General features: G+C 40.0%; 1 protein-coding gene across 7 annotated transcripts in view; it reads right to left on the bottom strand.

The window, feature by feature from the left end:
• Positions 1 to 3,418: 3,418 nt before the first annotated feature.
• LOC308401629 (kinase suppressor of Ras 1-like) overlaps positions 3,419 to 19,144 on the bottom strand; it is a 59,761-nt gene continuing 44,035 nt past the window's right edge. For 6 of the 7 annotated variants that reach the window (XM_080889917.1, XM_080889916.1, XM_080889919.1 and 3 more), the window contains 14 exons: positions 17,115 to 17,198; positions 16,954 to 17,015; positions 15,573 to 15,685; positions 15,242 to 15,416; positions 14,409 to 14,463; positions 12,310 to 12,355; positions 10,932 to 11,192; positions 10,639 to 10,835; positions 10,342 to 10,438; positions 9,871 to 10,004; positions 9,648 to 9,779; positions 9,110 to 9,245; positions 7,551 to 7,681; positions 3,419 to 3,566 (listed from right to left, as the gene is read on the bottom strand). In XM_080889917.1, the coding sequence (XP_080746043.1) occupies positions 3,554 to 3,566; positions 7,551 to 7,681; positions 9,110 to 9,245; positions 9,648 to 9,779; positions 9,871 to 10,004; positions 10,342 to 10,438; positions 10,639 to 10,835; positions 10,932 to 11,192; positions 12,310 to 12,355; positions 14,409 to 14,463; positions 15,242 to 15,416; positions 15,573 to 15,685; positions 16,954 to 17,015; positions 17,115 to 17,198 (1,636 nt within the window). In that variant the 3' untranslated portion in view covers positions 3,419 to 3,553. Of the gene's footprint in view, positions 3,567 to 6,997; positions 7,419 to 7,550; positions 7,682 to 9,109; positions 9,246 to 9,647; positions 9,780 to 9,870; positions 10,005 to 10,341; positions 10,439 to 10,638; positions 10,836 to 10,931; positions 11,193 to 12,309; positions 12,356 to 14,408; positions 14,464 to 15,241; positions 15,417 to 15,572; positions 15,686 to 16,953; positions 17,016 to 17,114; positions 17,199 to 19,144 lie in introns of those variants that run through there. The other variant, XM_080889918.1, reaches the window with a different exon arrangement.

The following is a 19,144-nucleotide window of genomic DNA, read 5'->3' as shown; positions in this document are numbered from 1 at the left end:
TACCAGAGAAAAAACCAAAAAATTGCCACCAAGGGGAAGGCGAGATGTTATAGGCGTAGGCTTTAGAGATGACTTCAAAAAATGATGACCAGAAAGGAGCAATTTTCGGACAGGACCAAAACATATGAAGGGAAGTAGCTGGAGTCTGTGCATCTATCACACGATGGGTCTATGTTCGGAAATATTTTTGCTAGTTTAGCTTTTGAAAAATGAAACCTGTGCAACACTTTGAATTGTATCAGGGAGTGTCTTGGACATATAGAAGACGAATGGATCCTGGTAAGAGCCATATCCCATTCTTCGTCAGACAGCTGGGCACCCAAATCATTCTCCCACTGTTCTTGAATGTATGAAATAGACAGGTTACAACTATCCATAATATGTGAGTAAATAAATGATATTCTGCCTTTTTTCATCTCATTGACCCTTAGTATAGAATCCAAACAGGAAGGAGGGGGGAAAGTAGGAAAATTAGCAACCTTTTTACGTATAAAATCTCTGATTTGCAAGTATTGCAAAAAAATGGTTATTAGTCAGACCAAATATCCTAGATAGATGTTCAAAGCTAGCAATATACATATCCTCAATACTGTGAATGCCCCTGTCGTACCAAATTTTGAAGCCATTGTCCATTAAGAATGGTTGAAAAAGATGGTTACGTATTATTGGAGAGTGAATAGAAATACTCTGAATACCCAGATGTTTTTTAAACTGATTTACAATGCGTAGCGATTGAGTAACAATTATGTTATCTTTAACATTATTAACTAGAGGTGGTAGGGGTGCACAGAGTAAAGCTGGGAGTGAATGTGGCCTGCTTGTGACCCTTTCAATCTGTAGCCATGCAGGGATCTGATCATTCCAGTCCTTTAGCCATAAAGAGATGGTATTGAGATTCGCCGCCCAATAATATGTGTGCAGGTTTGGCAGTGAGAGCCGACCTATATTTTTTGGTCTTTCCATAAATTATTTTCTTATACGAGACATTTTATTATTCCATATAAATGAAGACACCATTCGATTAAATGAGTGGGGGGGGGGGGGGGGGGGGGGGTAGAGTCCAATCTGTCTTCCTATACTTCTGCCAATCTGGTGATTCTGCTGGCTGGGAGTCGGGAGGGAAGAGAGTTCAGCAGTCTCACAGCCTGGTGGATGAAGCTGTTGGTGAGCCTGGTAGTGCGGGAGCGGAGACTTCTGTATCTCTTTCCAGAGGGCAGGAGGCTGAACAGACAGTGCGCGGGGTGGGTTGCATCGTTGACAATTGTGATGGCTTTGCGGGTGAGGCGAGTGGTGTAAACGTCTTGCAGGGAGGGGAGTGGTACACCAACTATCCTCTCAGCTGTTCTCACAATGCGTTGTAGAGCTTTTCTGTTATAGTCAGTGCAGCTACCGCCCCACACAGTGATGCAGCTGGAGAGGATACTTTCAATAGTGCCTCTGTAGAATGTAGTCAGGATGGGTGGTGGAGCACTTGCCTGCTTGAGTTTGCGCAGGAAGTAGAGGCGCTGTTGTGCTTTCTTGGCCAGTGATGCTGTGTTGGTGGTCCAGGAGAGGTCCTCACTGATGTGCACCCCCAGGAACTTGGTGCTGCTCACCCTCTCCACCGCAGCGCCGTCGATGGTCAATGGGGGGTGACAGGTGTGGCCTCTCTAGAAGTTGACAATAATCTCCTTGGTCTTACTAACATTTAGCAGGAGGTTGTTGTCTCTGCACCACGTGGTCAGGAGCTCAACCTCTTTCCTGTAGTGGGTTTCATCGCCCTTGGTGATGAGCCCCACCAGCGTTGTGTCCTCCTCAAACTTCACAAGGTGGTTGGAGCTGTAGGTTGGTGTGCAGTCATGTGTCAACAGGGTGAAGAGCAGAGGACTGAGCACACAGCCTTGTGGAGCCCCCGTGCTCAGGGTGATGCTGTTTGAGACCTTGTTGCCCACACGCACCGCTTGAGGCCTCTGGCTGAGGAAATCCAGCAGCCAGTTGCAGAGGGAGGTGCTGAGGCCCAGTCTGTCCAGTTTACAGATGAGTTGTTGTGGTATTATGGTGTTGAATGCTGAGCTAAAGTCTATGAACAGCATTCTCACATATGAGTCTTTCTTGTCCAGATGAGTTAGGGCTGGGTGGAGGGCAGAGCAGATTGCATCCTCTGTGGATCGTTTCGCTCTGTATGCGAACTGGTGTGGGTCCAGGGTGGGAGGTAGGGTGGATTTGAAGTGTGACATGACTAGTCGTTCAAAGCACTTCATAATAATGGGTGTCAGTGCCACGGGGCGGTAGTCATTGAAACAGGCTGGGGATGGTTTCTTTGGCACAGGTATGATGGTGGCAGTCTTGAAGCATGATGGAACAGTGGCTTGCCTCAGGGAGGTGTTAAAGATGTCTGTGAAGACATTCTTCAGCTCCTCTGCGCAGTCTTTCAGCACACTACCAGGGATGTTATCTGGACCCGCTGCTTTCCGGGCGTTGATGGTGATGAGTGTCCTCTTCACGCTGGCAGCAGACAGGCACAGAGGCTGGTCGTGTGGAGGTGGTGGTGTTTTCTGTGGGCGTGTGTTGTTCTGTGCTTCAAATCGTGCAAAGAAGCTGTTCAGGTTGTTGAGCAGAGTGGTGTCGCTCTCACAGCTACGCGCTACAGGCTTGTAGTCTGTAATAGCCTGGATGCCTTGCCATAGGCTTCTTGCGTCCTTGCTATCATTGAAGTGGGAGGTTATCTTGTGTGTGTAGTCCTGTTTCGCTTTCCTGATGCCACGGGACAGGTTGGCTCTCGCTGTTCTCAGGCCTATTTCATCCCCAGCTCTGAAGGCCTTGTCTCTGGCCTTCAGCAGCCTGTGGACATCTCCTGTTAGCCATGGCTTCCGGTTGGCTCGAGTTGTGATACTTTTCACTTGTGTTACATCATCAATGCATTTGGTGATGTATGAGCTCACCGTGTCTGTGTACTCCTCGATGTCTATGATGTTATTGTAGGTGGCTGCTTCCTTGAATATGTCCCAATCAGTTGACCCAAAGCAGTCTTGAAGAGCAGAGGTGGCCTCCTGTGGCCACACTCTTATCTCTTTCATAACAGGTTTGATGACCTTCACTCTCTGTCTGTATGCTGGCATTAGCATAACAGTGAGGTGATCAGAGGTGCCGATGTGGGGGAGGGGGATGGCTTTGTATGCACCATTTTCCTGTGTGTAGACCAAGTCCAATATGTTGTCTCCCCTTGTTGGAAAATGTACATGCTGATGAAACTTTGGGAGAACAGTTTTAAGATCAGCATGATTAAAGTCTCCTGCGAGGATGATGAAACCGTCTGGGTGTGCTGTTTGTTGCTCACTGATGGCCTGATACAGTTCGTTCAGCGCCGCATTTCTATCGCTGTTGTTGCTAGATGGAGGTATATAGGTAGCGACCAACAAGATCGAACTTACCTCCCTGGGCAAATAGAAAGGGCGACACTTCACGATCATGAACTCCGCCAGTGATGAGCAGTGTTTGTGTACTACAGTGGCATCACGACACCACTCGTCACGGATGTAAACACAGACCCCACCACCTCGGGTCTTGCCTCCGTCTACGGGAGCCCTCTGTGAAGAACAAAGGGTTCTGATGAGGTACCGTTGGTATAGACTGAAGCAGTCCAATTAGTGTAAATGAGCTTGATACAATGAATAAAGTTAGGACCAAAACCAAACCTCCAAAGTGTGTGAAAACGATAATCCCACTCAATCCGATCGAACGCCTTTTTGGCGTTAAGTAAGTAAGTAAGTAAGTAAACTTTATTTATTAAGCGCTTTTCGCAGACAGGCAATCACAAAGCGCTGTACACAAATATTAAAATATTAAAATAAACAATAAAATCAATAGACATTATATACAATGTAAAAAATCAAATGTAAATAATGTAAAAAAAATAAAATAAAATATGTAGATCAACAAAAGGCTTGTTTGAACAGAAGAGTTTTTAACTGTTTTTTAAAAGAATCCACAGAGTCAAGCAAACGTAATTGTAGTGGTAAACTGTTCCACAGCCTTGGTGCAACAGACTGAAAGGCTCTGTCCCCTTTTGTCTTCAATCGTGTACGGGGAACAACTAAGAGACTCTGAGTCTGTGAGCGGAGATGACGAGCAGCAGTGTATTTTAAAAGAAGCTTGGATAAGTAATCTGGAGCCTGGCCATTCAGTGCTCTGTATGTTAAAACAAGAATTTTAAAGCGAATTCTAAACTCTATTGGGAGCCAATGTAAAGAATATAAGATGGGAGTGATGTGAACACGCTTGGTAGAGCGAGTTAGTAATCTGGCTGCTGCGTTAAGCGATATTACTGCTTCTGGGGATGGAGTATCAGCCTCAGTATAGATGATATTAATATCTCAAAAACCAAAGCAGCACAAATGATAATTGTACCTGCACAAATCTGCAAAAACGAAGCACTAACCGCTCTAATGCCTCTCTTAACGCCTATTTGCCTTTACTTTTCATGTTGGTGGGGCGTCAGCTTCACTCTGGCTAAAAAATCCCCTCTTGCCCCCTCCAGGCGGTCTTTATCCTTCAAGTTCAGGTCCTCTACCAGAGGCCTGGGAGCTTGAAGGTCCTGCGCAATATCTTTTTATTTTCCTAGGACTGCGCTCTTCTGGACAGAGATCTGCAATGCTGTTCCTGGGATCTGCTGGAGCCACTAGCTTGCGGGTCACTGCACTGAGTACTCCGATTACCACTGGGACCACCGTTACCTTCACCCTCCAGATCTTCTCTTCTCTGAACCCTTAGTACTTCTCCAGCTTCTCGTGCTCCTTCTTCCTGATGTTGCTACGGCCCTCTTCTTCTGCATCTCTACCACCACTATGTCCAGTTGGTAGTGTAGATTCATTTAAAATAAATGTATGGCTATTTTTACAAACACTGTTATAAAATAGTGAACACCAAGTCACTTATCAAAATATCAAGTTTAATGTCTTAAATTGTTCAGACAAAAAGCCTTGAAAGTATCAACAAAAAACAGAAAAATGGAAACAAGAAAAGGAAAACAATCCACCAACAACAGTCTCATACATAAATATAGTACCAACAAAAACATTTTAAAACTCAACCCTTGCACAAACATGTATAAAATACAACGTGCAGTAAAATACTGTATTTACATATATGCATTAGTTCAATTTTCTCATCATAAATTGGGCTTTGCCCTACTGGTGAAACCATTACATACAAACACTTTTGGTGAATGTACAGCCTGAGGAAAGAAAACTCACAAACACAACAGCCATGTCTTGCTCACTAATGCAAATTGCGCAAGGGTGCACTGCTTCTTGTCACAATCTTCCTTATATTATAATGAAAACATTCTTTCTATTACTGTGCTTCCGCTTACTGTTGTCCTATAAGAAGTTAAAGTAGACCGATAACTTGTATCTCTTCTTATATCCCACTGTGGGTGGTATCACTCAGTGGTTTGCCCTCTGATAAATTAATGATGACTAATCAGGTGGCAGTGTGTGACAGCTGCATTCTGTCAAGTGTTGTTGGAGCACTGCAGTGTCTTTCTATCGTGGTTTCGATACCACAACATTCGTCATCTATTCATAACTACTTAGCTATTTCATAGCTTCAGGGAATCTTATAAAATTGCAACAGAAATAAAAAAAGCAAAGTTGTTATTTTGAGGGAATCGCTTTTCCAAGGGTCAGTTCTATCATCTTTATCTTTCATTGTGCCAAAGTGGAACATAAATAGTAACTCATATCTGTCTGTGATATTTATTACTTCGGTAGAGAGGTAAATGATTTCCATGGTGCCTTTTGCACTACAGTGAACTCAGTCTAGGCAAACACTTTCAGTTTTGGAGATATATTATGAATCAAAGAGGCAGAAATTCCACATTAGAACAGTGGCAGACTGAGAGACTGTTTGAGTCAGACTGTTAATGCTAAAATTATTTCTATATTCATATTCTTCAGTGTGTAGAAAATTTGTAAAAAACAAAACAACAACAACAACAAAAAACAAACAAACCAAAAAGCAATTTCTGCAAAGAGCTGTCGGTTTCTCTCCACTAGATGTCACTAGATTGCAGCCAACTGAATTTTGTTTTCTTCTCTTCCAATTCAAGTACCTAATGGTAGCTATGGTGGCTGCTGTAGGACAATAAACTCTGGAAAAAACTAAATCAACAACTCAAGATTAGAAGAAGATTAGAAGAAATCTGCACTGATGTATTTTATTGGACTAATTCTAAGTTTATGAGACTGCATCATAATTACATAATAATCAATGTATATTTATAAGCACAACACTTTTTCTATTAAGTAACTTAAAAAATTACTGGGTGTATATTGGGAACTGACCCTTTGAAAGTAAACTCTGGTGGAACCCTTGAAGTAAATTGTATTTTAAATTAACTAAGAGCTGAAACCAGCAGCTCTTAGTTAACTATGCAGATAACTCAAACAGCCATGAGACTATGCCTACACTCACATTTAAACATATATAAGAAGAATTACATTCACTGAAGGTTGGGAGTTAGAAATGTGGGGGGAAGTAGGCACACAGGTTAATCAAGGGAAAAGAGATAAAGATGAAAGCAAAGCATTTTTAAACCCAGGTATTATGATGTCACTGTTTTCAGTGGTGTCCGAAATTACTTCCTCATTTACTTATAATCTATAATCTTCACTCATTTCAATTACATTTTGAAAGGGGTTCCAAACTCGTGAGCAGAAGTGACATCCCTGACAGAACTTAAAAGGTTTCATCTGCTGGTTTTCATCTAGAATACAAATTTTGGCTGGTGCATGCATAATATCCGATCTTATAGGAAATCTGTCAGAGCTGCATCTTTCATATCATATTTTCAGTCAATTTAACAAGCTCTCACTGCCTGACTTAGTGATATGCTGATGGCAGTGATGTCTCAGGCATTCATGATTTTCCAGTGTCCTTAACCAAAATAGGAGTGGACCCAGGAGACAAACAGGAATGTTGGAAAACAAGTAAGCAAATAGAAAGAAAGGAAACAAGATCATAGATAAAGATGGAAATGCAGGACCCAAAGGAAGCCGTCAGGAGATGAGGCACAACAGGAACAGGCCAAGGTGAATCAGGCAACATCCAGAGAAGAGGAAGTTGAAGACAGAAGAAAAAGAGAAATGCAGTACATTACAGACTGTGATCAACACTATCACGTATCAGAAGAAAAAGTAAAGATAGTGCCTAATTTGCCAAAGTAGAAAAAATGCATTTACTTGATACATTATTCATTCGTTCCTCAAAACAAAACAGTAGTCACATTAAAAACAGTCTAAGTATGTACATATATATCATTTGATCATCAGCAGGCCAGCTTTACATTTTTCACATTTCTTTAAAAAACACTATTTACAGCATTTTTGTTGACTGATGGTGTAATGGTTCCTCTTAGCTTCATAAAATTTCAAATTTTTCTGAAATGAAAATGTAGATTTTGATGAGCAATGACTAAAATAAATAGGTAAACATTTTGAATGTTGATGTTATATAGTGTAGTGGGTTGGTTCACCCAGATTATGAATTTACTGTCACTCCATGACACTTACTCTGTTGTTTTCCAGTGTCCAGGGTGAGAAAGCCTGCGGTTGAGTTTAGGGAGTCTGTCCAGCATGCCTGCTAGCTGGGTGAAAGGTGGCCTGTCATCTGCCGTAAGGGACCAGCAGGCAGACAGGATCTCCTGTTGGGATGGTAGGTAACAGATAGAACATGGTGATTGGTTGGTAATCAAATTTTAATCAATATGAAAATAATAATAATATAATCAATATTAATACTTTTAATACTTTACACGTGTTGCTATCCAGAAGATGCCTTTTAAGAAAAGATTTTTCTTATTTCAAGACAATGCTAAACAAAATTTGTTGAGAACTGAAAACATTTGATGCATGGTGATGAAACTGAAATTTTACAAATTTATGCCTTTGCTTTCTTTCTTTTCTTTTCTTTACTTTTCTTTTTGATGTCCTCCGAAACCTGAGTTGCTGCTTCAGCTACCGCCTGAACCACATTTAGTTTGGCCTTTTGGTACCCATCAGCTTCCTCTGAAGTCCTACAGGCTAATCCAACCTGATAGGACTCCTTTTTCAGCTTGATGGCCCCATCACCACCACGAAAGCCATCAACCACTTAGGAGCAACAGCTTGAAACAAGTCCTTAGCGGACGAATTTCGCCCTGAGTTCCAAAAGCCTATGGAAGCTGTAGGGCTGTCTTGGTTGACACGGCTCTACAAACATCGCATAGAATTCTGGGGTGGTGCCTCTATACTGGCAGACTGGGGTGGCGGTTCCTATCTTTAGGATTGGGAACCAGAAGGTGTACTCCAGTTACAGTTACAGCAGTTACACTCCTCAGCCTCCCTGGAAAGGTCAATGCTATGGCACTGGAAAGAAGAGCTTGTCTGTTAGTTAAACCTAGGATACAGGAGGAACAGTGAAGATTTCATCCTGGTTGCAGAACACTGTACAAGCTCTTCAAACTCTTAAATATATTTGGAGGCAGGTGAGAGTTTGCCCAATGAGTCTACGTGTTTTTTGCAGACTTGGAGAAAGCTTTTTCCTGCATCCCTTGGAGTGCTCTCTGAGGGCCGTCTGGTCCGTAACTATGAGCCATTTGGTCTCTGTACAACTGTTGGTCTGCCTTACTGGCAATAAGCCAGAGTTGTTCCCCGTGGGTGTTGAACTCAGCTAGGCCTGAATTAGACCAGACCAGTGGTGAAAGTAACAGCTACATAGCCCATGCGTATCCTAGAACCGGATGTTGATGTAGTGGAGAAGTACAAGTAACATCAACAACAGTCTAAACTGGGAGACCAGCACAGAAGCTGTATAAATCACACTGAACAACTCTACAATACAACTGTGTGGCAAGGAAAGATGTGTTCGGTGTTTTATTTCTACCATTCGCTCTTACAACACTAGTAATGTCATTATGCTGTGCTGTGTTGATGTTGAAATGCAATACTTATGATTATTATGATGATTATTATTAATACTGCTGTTACATCAACAGCATTTCCCACATTAGGAACAAAGAAAATATATATTGTAAATTGTTGACAGTTACCAACAGGGTCAGTTTTTTCGTAGACATGATCTTCAGACTCACCGTGACCTCCTTGCCCAGATTGGACTCTAACAGCACATTCTTAATGCCTTCATTACGACCCACTAGCCAGATTATAGTTTCCACAGGCTGGTTGGTAATTGGCCAGTCTCGCATCTGCAGCTCATACCAGATTGTGCTGGAAATGACACAAGATCCTTTCATGTACTACATTATTTTACATTTTCTTACATCATGTGCTCAAATATGCAACATGGAGCATGAATAAAATAGAAACAAAGGTTTTAAAAAACTGTGTGCAGTTCTAGCTAAAAGTCGCACATCATGTCTGGATAGCTGAATTTATGGTTCTACAAAAACAACTTTACTATGTTAGCTGGCAACAGTAAAAATCCTGATTTAACTTCGAGAAAACCAAACAATTAAACAATTGTTATGTACCACAGAAAACACAAAAACAAGCTAATATAAAATTATAACAAAGTAAAGGTTAAGAACCTAAAAGGCAGAACTGCATAATATAAACTATAGCTTCAATATCACATTAATAGTTTCTAGTATAAATGGCACTAGTCAATACCCAAAAGCATAAATATCAGCAGCTTTGGAGAAAGGCAGCTGGTCCTCATCAACCTCTGGGCTCAATTTTCGAACAATTTCTGGAGCCAGGTAGCAGATCCAGCCCTGTGGTATCCGCAGCACATTCTTTCTTCTAAACACAGAAACACAGAGAAGAATAATTAGGAGAAAAAACACGGCTCACCATAAATTTATTGCCTAGATGCAGTTTCTTTCACTCTTACCTGCCTTCTTGTACCACACCAGACATTCCAAACAGGCCAAAGTCTGTAATCACCACCTTGTTTGTGTCATAGAACACATTCTTGGACTTCAGATCCTTGTGAACGATGCCTTTAGCATGAAGATAACCCATTCCCTGCAACAAACAAAGATTTTCTGAACAAAAGATATTCCTACATTCACAAAAAGAAAATGAAGACGACCCAACAGTAGATATTTTTAGTTTATATGTTTAAAGCCTCGTTGTGTAGATTTTTATTTTACGTGTGACACTAAACTTTTTCAAATCGTGGCACTGGGGATGAGGGGAAGCACCAAAACATGCTGAAGTGCAGCATATTTCAATCTTGACATTGTATCCAAAACAGTACATTTTCCTACTTGTTATATAATGTACATAGTGTATGTTTGGCATTTCTTGGCTACAATTCCATCTTATTTATCAACCAATAGAATATGCAGGTATTACTTACCTTAACGATTTCCTGTGCAATCTGTCTGGTTTTATTTATGTCCAGCAGGTGACCTCTTTCTCTTACAACAGAATACAGAGTCAGACCCTTACAGAAACTGCAGAGGAAACACATGCAGTATGGTTACAAAATAAACATCACATCACAAAAAGTCAAAAAAGCAGCAAACAACTTTTTGTATAGAACTTTATATACAACAGTGCACATATGCACTTGTGGTTGGAACTGCACTTGAAATGGGGGGAAGCCAGCACGAGTGACAATGCAGTGTTTAGGTGAGCAGTCATGCAGCAGTACCTGGTGATAATAGCAAGATGAGGAGGAGCCATGCATGCACCCATGAACAGGATGACGTTCTCGTGCCTGGTCTGCCTGTAGTTCATAACCTCTTTTTTGAAGACTTTCAGATGATCCTGATTGTTGCCATCAATCTCTAGAAGGCGAATGGCCACCTCACCATGCCAGCGACCTTTATGCACCTTACCCCAGCGACCCTGGACATAAAGCCAAAATTTAAATTAATAATAATGTTTTTTCTTTTCATTTTTTGAACAGGATTTTATATTTCTACAATACAAATCTGCTTTCACCTTTCCAATAAGCTCTCCCAGCTGTAGTTGCTCATACGGGATGTCCCACTCCTGGAGGTAGACACTGGTCTGGCTGACCTTACGAGAGATGGGGACCCCAGAACGGCCAACAGCCTGACGGCGGCATATAGAAGAGGGTAGATCATCCAGACCATCTTCATCATACTCTTCCTTGGAATAACTCTTTTTTGTGTCAGTCTGGTCAGCTTCTTTTTTATCCATAGCTGTGTAATCTTCCTCTCCTTCCTCTCCTTCCTCTTCCTGTAACACATGGCAGAAGAATGAAAGTGAACACTGATGTTAAACACTTTGATATCTATTACTGGAAATAGCAGCACTTGGTATACAAATGTGAAATAGGTATTGCAGTCTTGTAATTCTCCATTCAGACCAAAAGTGTTTTGGATAGTTATACAATTCTTGTGGTTGCTGGAAGAAATATTTGATGGAATAAATAACATCCATCAGTATGAAGAGTATGAAAAGATTGCTCCACTGGGATGCTGCTGCGTTTTAGCCTGGAAAGTTCATCGTCATTAGGAGGAAATGTTTACCAATATCTTCAAAGATAATGGCAGGCAGGAAATGAGCTTAAGTTAAATAAAGAAATATAATAAACCCAACTAAACATCCCAGCAAATCCATTACAGGCTAGACCTCAATCCAATAGAGATACTGTGAAATAACCTCATATAGACAGTCACACTGGGTGTTGAATGAATCAGCTGGATCTGAAGCAGTTCTGCGAGGAATAAAAACGTCCCGAACACTGGGTAGGTCTGATGTTAATATAGCCAACACATCATTTAATGTTTCCACCAAAAAAGTACTGCCTAATGGGAATGTTCAATACAGGACCTCTGGTTATGGCTGTAGGATCATTAATGAGAAGACACGAGGATGGGTCTCTAACAAAGTACTAAATACAAGGTCTGAATATTTGGAATAGGATAATAGAAATGGAACAGTTTTTAATACATTAACAAAGCAGCCAAAAACTTGCTTTTGCTGAAGTATTGTGTGTAGATTTGTGAGACAAGAATGAATTGAATCGTTTGAACAAAAGGCTGAAAAATAACAAAATTTGGAACATTTGAAAGACGCTGAAAAGTTACCAAATGGATGTCAGTGCCAGAAAAAAAGGAACATGCTTTAGCACAGTGCATTGGCAAGTACTGTAAACCAAAGGAAAATGACATGAGTAAAATATACATGTAATGGAGACAAACCAGCAAATCACATCCTTTTCCCTTCATCTTTTTAATTTAATATACTGCAATCCAATCCAATCAGATTTTATTTATAAAGCACTTTAAAATACCCAACACAGGACCAAAGTGCTGTACAGAAAATAAGTTATGTGGCTTCTATTACTCACCAATCCCTGTTCTGTGGCTGTTATTTGTGTCTCAGTAATCACCATCCTGAAACCAAAGAAATTAACAAGAATTCACCAAAATTTGTAACTAATTAATTTATCTTTAGAATAACTACATTTGGAAACTTGCTGAGAGCTACTGGCTGCCAAAACGGCTCCTCTTTCTCCTCTTTCCATGTCCCGGCATTGTGCTGGGCAGCAAAACTATTTTGTTCCAAAGCCTGCTGGAGCCTTATTTTATAGAGTTTGCATGTGAGGCTTTTATCAAGGTGCTCCAATCCAAAAACACCGGCCCGCATAAAGAACTATATTGTCAGTGGCTGGGTCTCTGACCCAGCATTTTGAGTGTTTTTTGGTAAATTTGTATTTTCTTAGAATAATATGTGTAGTTCTGGTGTTGCATTATTAGTTAGGTTTTAGTTGAGCCTATTCTAGTTTAGGTCCATCTATGTCCTCTTCTGTAAGTCTGTTCTGGTTTCCTTTATGTAGTCTGCCATGTATTTCGTGTCAGCATATTTCATGTTGTCTAGTTAGTGCTGTCGTTTCTACGTCTGTGTTTCCTGTTGTATTTTGAAGGTCTGGCGTTTCCTCGTTCAATGTGCTTAGTTTTACACTTCCCCTCTGGTGTCACTATGTTCATTTGTGTCATGTGATTCCACTTCCCCTGATCACCCCTTTAGTCTGCGTGTTCCATTCTCTTTGTCAGAACGTCTGTGTTTCCACGTCTAGTCATAATCATAGAACTCATAGTAATCTTAGTTGTCACCGTTATCATGTTTGATCAGAATTTTCAGTTAGTTTTCCCAGAATGGGTTCCAGTTTAGTTGTCGTTCTTGTTTTGGGCTCTTTTCATGTCTACCAGTCTGAATAAAACAGCTCGCTTTTTGTTCAAGGCTCTGCTCCGTCTCCCCCTATGTCCGCACCTCATTTTCACACTCTCGCAGTCAGCTCCTGCTGACCGTGACATATATGAACAAATGGCTTACAGTGTAAGTGCCCTAAAGCTAGAAAAATGTGATGTAAGATTCGACTTTATTCTCCTGCAAGGAGGCAGACCCAGGAATGGAGTTTCCTAAAACCACAAATAAAGGTGGTCAGTATTTTGATAGGATGTAATATCAGCAGAAACTCAGATGCCATTTGTTTCCAACTCATGTTATCTTATGAGTTTTACAAATTCAAGAAAATTTTGTAAATAAACTATTTTTTAGGTTTTAGTTTATGTTTTACAAAAACATTAACAATAATAATTTTGAATATCACCATAAATACTATTTATGTACAGTGTGTGCTCTCTACATAGCAATACTGGATTTTTTTAAAAAAGAGTTTAAAAGAAAAACCGCAGTGATATACAGGTCAATCTAACAATACTTTTTTAAAAAATCTTAAAATTTGCGTTGCTCTGGTGGATAAAGAGAGTGACTCACTGTGTCAATATAAAAAGAGGAGGAAGGCTGTAAAACCTTGCAAAAGAGTCCAATGCAAGTCAATGTCATTGAAGCTCACCTCTCTTTAATGACAGATGGTGAGTTGTCGAAGATATCCTCAAATTTTCTGCCAGTTAGTGCTGCCATTTTTGCTGTTGTTAGGTGCTGCTAACTTGTGTTAGTGAAACTTTCTTTTTAGTGGAACAAACACTTCAATCAGCTGTTGTTCACACAGCTCATAGTAAACTGGAAAGGGGAGGGTCGCATGTCTAATCTCGTGACAATAAGCAATTGTGACAATATTGGGGATAAATAAGTATGTTTATGTACACGTAAGCTTTCATGTGTTAGAGACTTCGATTGAGGTAAGGAGGAAGAGGATGAGGGGGAAATAAGGAAGGAGAGAGAGCAGCGGTGGAGGAGGAGAAAGAAAGAGAAAGGAGAAATATCAAACTATACCTACAAATGTTAAATGCTAACATACAGTTTGAAAGAGCCATTTGTGAACTTTAAAGTAATTTAGAAAGTGTACTATGTAAGTGGACTGTTTGGTAAAGCACTGCTACTGTTTGAATTCCTACCAAATCTGACTTGAACTCATGATAGTAAGTATATGAATGAAATAAAAGTGCATCATTGGATCGCTACATGAATGTTGTATTCTCTTACCCAGACTCATTGTGACTGCCAGAATGCTGAACGCTGCATGTGGAGGCAGGAACATCTGTTGGAAAACTCAGCTTGAGAGCATTGCACTACTACAAAACTACTTATCATCATTCCAAATTGATGCTTGGATACTTGCAGTACATGACATGAGGACAAAGGATGTTAAATCCAACATAGTTTGAAGCTGTCAAACTATCACGTTTGAGCATTTAAAAATGTTTTTAACCAGTTTGACAATAAAACACTTTACAACAATTCTTTGAATGGTTCAAAGACAGATCACGATGCTCACATGCTCAATCATTCACTTGACACTTTTAAACATGAAAAACTGGTTTTGCCATGCAGCCCAGTTTTAAAATAAAAGTTGGTTATTCTCAAAAATCTACATAAAAACAGAGTACACTGATTTTCATATCATTTTAAACTTATTTGGAATAACTCACCAAATATTTTTTTAATCATATATTTTTTTAATCAATGTTTTTTTTAAACACAAAAGGTGCAGTTTAAGGTATACCTCGAATTCTCCAGCGTTTTTTTTACAACTGAAGAAGCCTCTTTGATGAGAATTGAAACATCTTCATAAATTAAAGATGTCCAGCTGTCATCTTTTTTTCAAGCTCTTAAGACTCACAGGGCTGTAAACATTCCCCTAGTCCCACATCTCAACAAAGTCTTCCTGACAACAAATGAGGCCTTATTTTCCACAAAAACACACTTTTCACTTTTGTTAGAGATGTAATTTCTACAACTTTAATGTTTAATTGAATTTATAGTTAAATATATCGTTTCTAAGAGTGAAACAATGCTGTCTTTATTATGTTGCATACCTGGGAAGTTGAAGCGGTTGTCCCAGGAGCTCTGTGGTGATGGGTTAGGTGGGGGGGTGGCACTTACGCTTGAAGGGTTACTCTGCTGGAAATGTGCTGGAGAGGAAGGTGTGGAAGAGGTGGCTGATGACGGGTTACTGCTGGATTCCAGCTGGTTAATACTGGGGACAGGGTCCTCCAAACACACAAGGAGTCCATTATTTCAATTATTTCACATTATTTATTTCTTGCACACTGATCTCAACAATCTTCTCCATTTCAGTATTGAAGAATAGAAAGAGCTAGAGCAGACCTGAATGAGATATAACACATATTAGAAAACTGCACTTACCCTTTTGGTTAGTGCCTTTGGTAAGGTGCCAAACTGCACTGAGACTTCGGCTGTGTGATCAATCCGATTGTTGATGTCTGATGGTACCGATTCTGCCCTACGCATCCTTGGCACTACCGGTCAGATAAAAATACAAGCTTTGAGCTTAAAATATTTTCAAAACTTTACAATTCCTAAAATAAAATAAACAGGCCCTAACATGTTAGATTCTTGCTGATACTATCCTGCCCATTATAATACCCTTCCTAATATGCTACTAGTGTAACTGTCAAAGCTAAAGGGAGTCCATTACAAAATTAATAGCATTGTTGCCAGTAATCGCTAGACTTGAATCACCTGGATGATTTGTCTACAGACATTACTAAGTACTGTCATGTGCCCTCATCTTCCCTTCCTTCCCCAGGCTGGGTTTGCATCTCCTCTCGAGGTCCATGTTGTAGTGTAGAGCGGCACCAGTTGTGACCTGGCAAACCCTTTGTTACTGATTTCTAAGAACTACAACTGACCACAAAGAAAAATATAATTTCCATAACAATTTTCCTAAAACTACAAGTTGTAGGATATTTTCCCACTTATAGAACTGAAAAAAAAACCTGTATACCCACTTTTATCTAACATATTTTCCCTTACCAAAACCCCCACATTTCAATAGAGTTATAAAACAAATCAGTGGTAATCCCAGTATGTTTACGAATTCACTAGATAACAGACTAACACTTTTTTTTTTTACTCTCCTTTACTCATAGAATTGAGCAAATGATCAAGGACTGCTGGCTTGTAGGTAGCTAAATTTAAGTGGACTGGCTTTTATTTAGCACTATTCTACTCTATCCAAGTACTTAAAGCATTTATACAGCATGCCTCATTCACCCATTCATACATGTACTTTTTTTCTACGCAAGTGCTTTCTATCTAACTTTCACACACATTTACACTCGGCTGACTGTATCAGAGAGCAACTTGGGATTAGTATCTTGCCCAGTGATATTTGGCATGTAGACTGGAGTATACAGGGACAGAACCACCAACCTTCTGATTAAGGATGACCTGCTCTACCTCCTGAGCTACAGCCCCACCCATTTCTGAGCTCTGGATAACAGTTTCATCACAGTCAGGACTTTTCATACTGATATATGTGCGGCTGTGAGTAAGCACATAACTATTTGCCTGCACTGCTGTGCATGTGTTGCACATGCATGAAATGGACCAGGTAGTAAGTGAACATAGGTGAGGATGACCAACCGGTCACTGGTCAGGGCCACGAATGCTGGAAATTGGCCCGTTCCAATCTCTAACCAGTCTAACCAGATTTCTAATGTAGTCTTTAACACCACTAGACCAGTAAAGTCACACATCACTAAATTATTTTAATGTTGCTTACATGTAGCAAATGATATCCGACATGAAGGTGCATCTTTGGTACACTTGTTATGGCACTTTAACCTGTGAGGAGAAGAATACTCTAAATAGTACACTAAAGAAGTCATGACAAGTTGTACTGCAGTCTGACAGAGTGCACCAACTTATCTTTACAGTTCTTACTTGCAGTGTTTACACTTGACACCAAACATCATGCTCTTAGAACAAACTTGACATGTTTGGGAGAGCCAGGACTTAGTCGAAAACCTGCAAAAGAGAAGGAGAACAAATATGACAAATATATTGAGAAATATGTTTAAGAATTTAGTCAGGTGATAATAGATGACTAAAACCCTAGCCTTAAATTTTGTGACTGTATATCTAAATGTAGAATTTTAACTTAATAATAATTTCATTTAGAATGACTGACAGTGTAAAGTCATATAGTAACTTCTGCATGCTGTGAATACAAAGGAATTCAGGAAAGAACAAAAAACATCTTGTTCATCAAGCTGTTCTTAGAGCTTTTTTTTTCTTAAGCTAAAAAACTTAAATTTCTCCTGATGAAGCCAAAGGCCTGATCACAGGTTCAAATATCATTTCAGTCTGCTAATAAGAATAACATTTCATATGTAAAAAGGAGTATAGTATTACATGTAGTACAGAGGATAGTATATCCAGTATAGTACAGTATGAAATAAACATACTATATGTTTACATAAAATTTCACTCAAATTGGACTCAAAGGCTATTTCATGGGCATTCATGGGCTATTCCTTCATTCCTTCAGATAAAATCAAGATCAACCTCGACCAGACTGACAGCAAGAAAAAAAGTATGGAGAAGGTGTGAAAGGGCTCATGAACCAAAGCATACCACATCATCTGTAACACGGCAGAGGCCGTGTGATGGCATGTGCGTGCATGGCTGCCAGTGGCACTTGGAAACCCGTGTTTATTGATGATGTGACACAGGACAGAAGCAGCCGAATGAATTCTGAGGTGCTCAGAGACATACTGTCTGTTCAAATCCAGCTAGATGGACAATGACCCAAAACATATAGCCAAAGCAAGCCAGGGGTTTATTAAAGGAAAGGAGATGAATATTCTTGAATGGCCACCTGATCTTAACCCAATTGAGCATGATTTCACTTGCTGAAGACAGAAAGGCAACAGCAACTGAAAGCTGCTGCAGTAAAGGCCTGGCAGAGCATTAAAAAGGAGGAAATACAGCATCTGGCGATGTACGTGATTGCCAGCAAAGGGTTTTCAACCAAGTATTAGCCATTGTAAGTAATTTATTCAATTACTTTTAAACCCCTGAAATTAAGGGATTGTTTTAAAAAATGTTCTAGTTCCTCACATTGTTATGCAATCTTTTTGTTTAACCCACTGAATTAAATCTGAAAGCCTGCACTTCAACTGCATTTGAGTTGTTTCATTTAAAATCCACGGTGGCGATGTACAGAACTAAAACTAGAGAATGGGTTTCCTGAAATAATGCAGAGTGAATACTGACAGCTGAAAGGTTTGAGTTAGATTTTTATAATTGCTCAATCTTGTACAGCAGTGTGTACACTGAATATGCTGACTCATTCACATGAAAGCCAAACTGCAGAACTGTTGAAAGCTGAAGTTCACACAGAAGAAGTTTCAAAGTAGCCAAACGTCTTTACAATGTACACTAGAAAAAGCTAATGACAAAAGAAAATTTAGAATCATCAAATAAATCGGAATGAATATTGAAAGCTGATATTCTTTAAATCACGTGAAGAGTTGTCTTATGTGTTTTAAACATCTAAACCCAAGAATCTTAAAATCTTGAAAGAAAAAGCAGAATATCTGCATGTCTACTCTAATCTGCTGTGTGTGCAGATCAATGACTTCTTCTCAAACAGGAAGTCAGTAAAATAAAGTCGAATGGACGGCAGCATCTTGTCAGAGGACAGTGTGACAAACACTTTAATCGAGGGTTCGTCAGCATCTTCTTAGCAGAGGTGGTGACATGCCACATTCTGCTTTTGTTGCTTCCTTTCAAACAGGAAGTCAGTGACCCACCTGAAAGTGGAGCTAAAGTTCACAAAAAGTAGCCTGTCATAAGATCCTGCAGAGTCCAGATTCTCTTTCACAAAAGGGCTTATTCAAATCTTTGGAAAGTCATCAACTGACACTAACCTGCTGAGTGTGTGTGTGTGTGTGTGTGTGTGTGTGTGT

Source organism: Rhamphochromis sp. 'chilingali', assembly GCF_963969265.1.
Source record: "Rhamphochromis sp. 'chilingali' genome assembly, chromosome: 8".
NCBI lineage: Eukaryota > Metazoa > Chordata > Actinopteri > Cichliformes > Cichlidae > Rhamphochromis > Rhamphochromis sp. 'chilingali'.
Note: the sequence above shows the minus strand (reverse complement) of the source record. Positions and strands in the feature narration are given on the sequence as shown.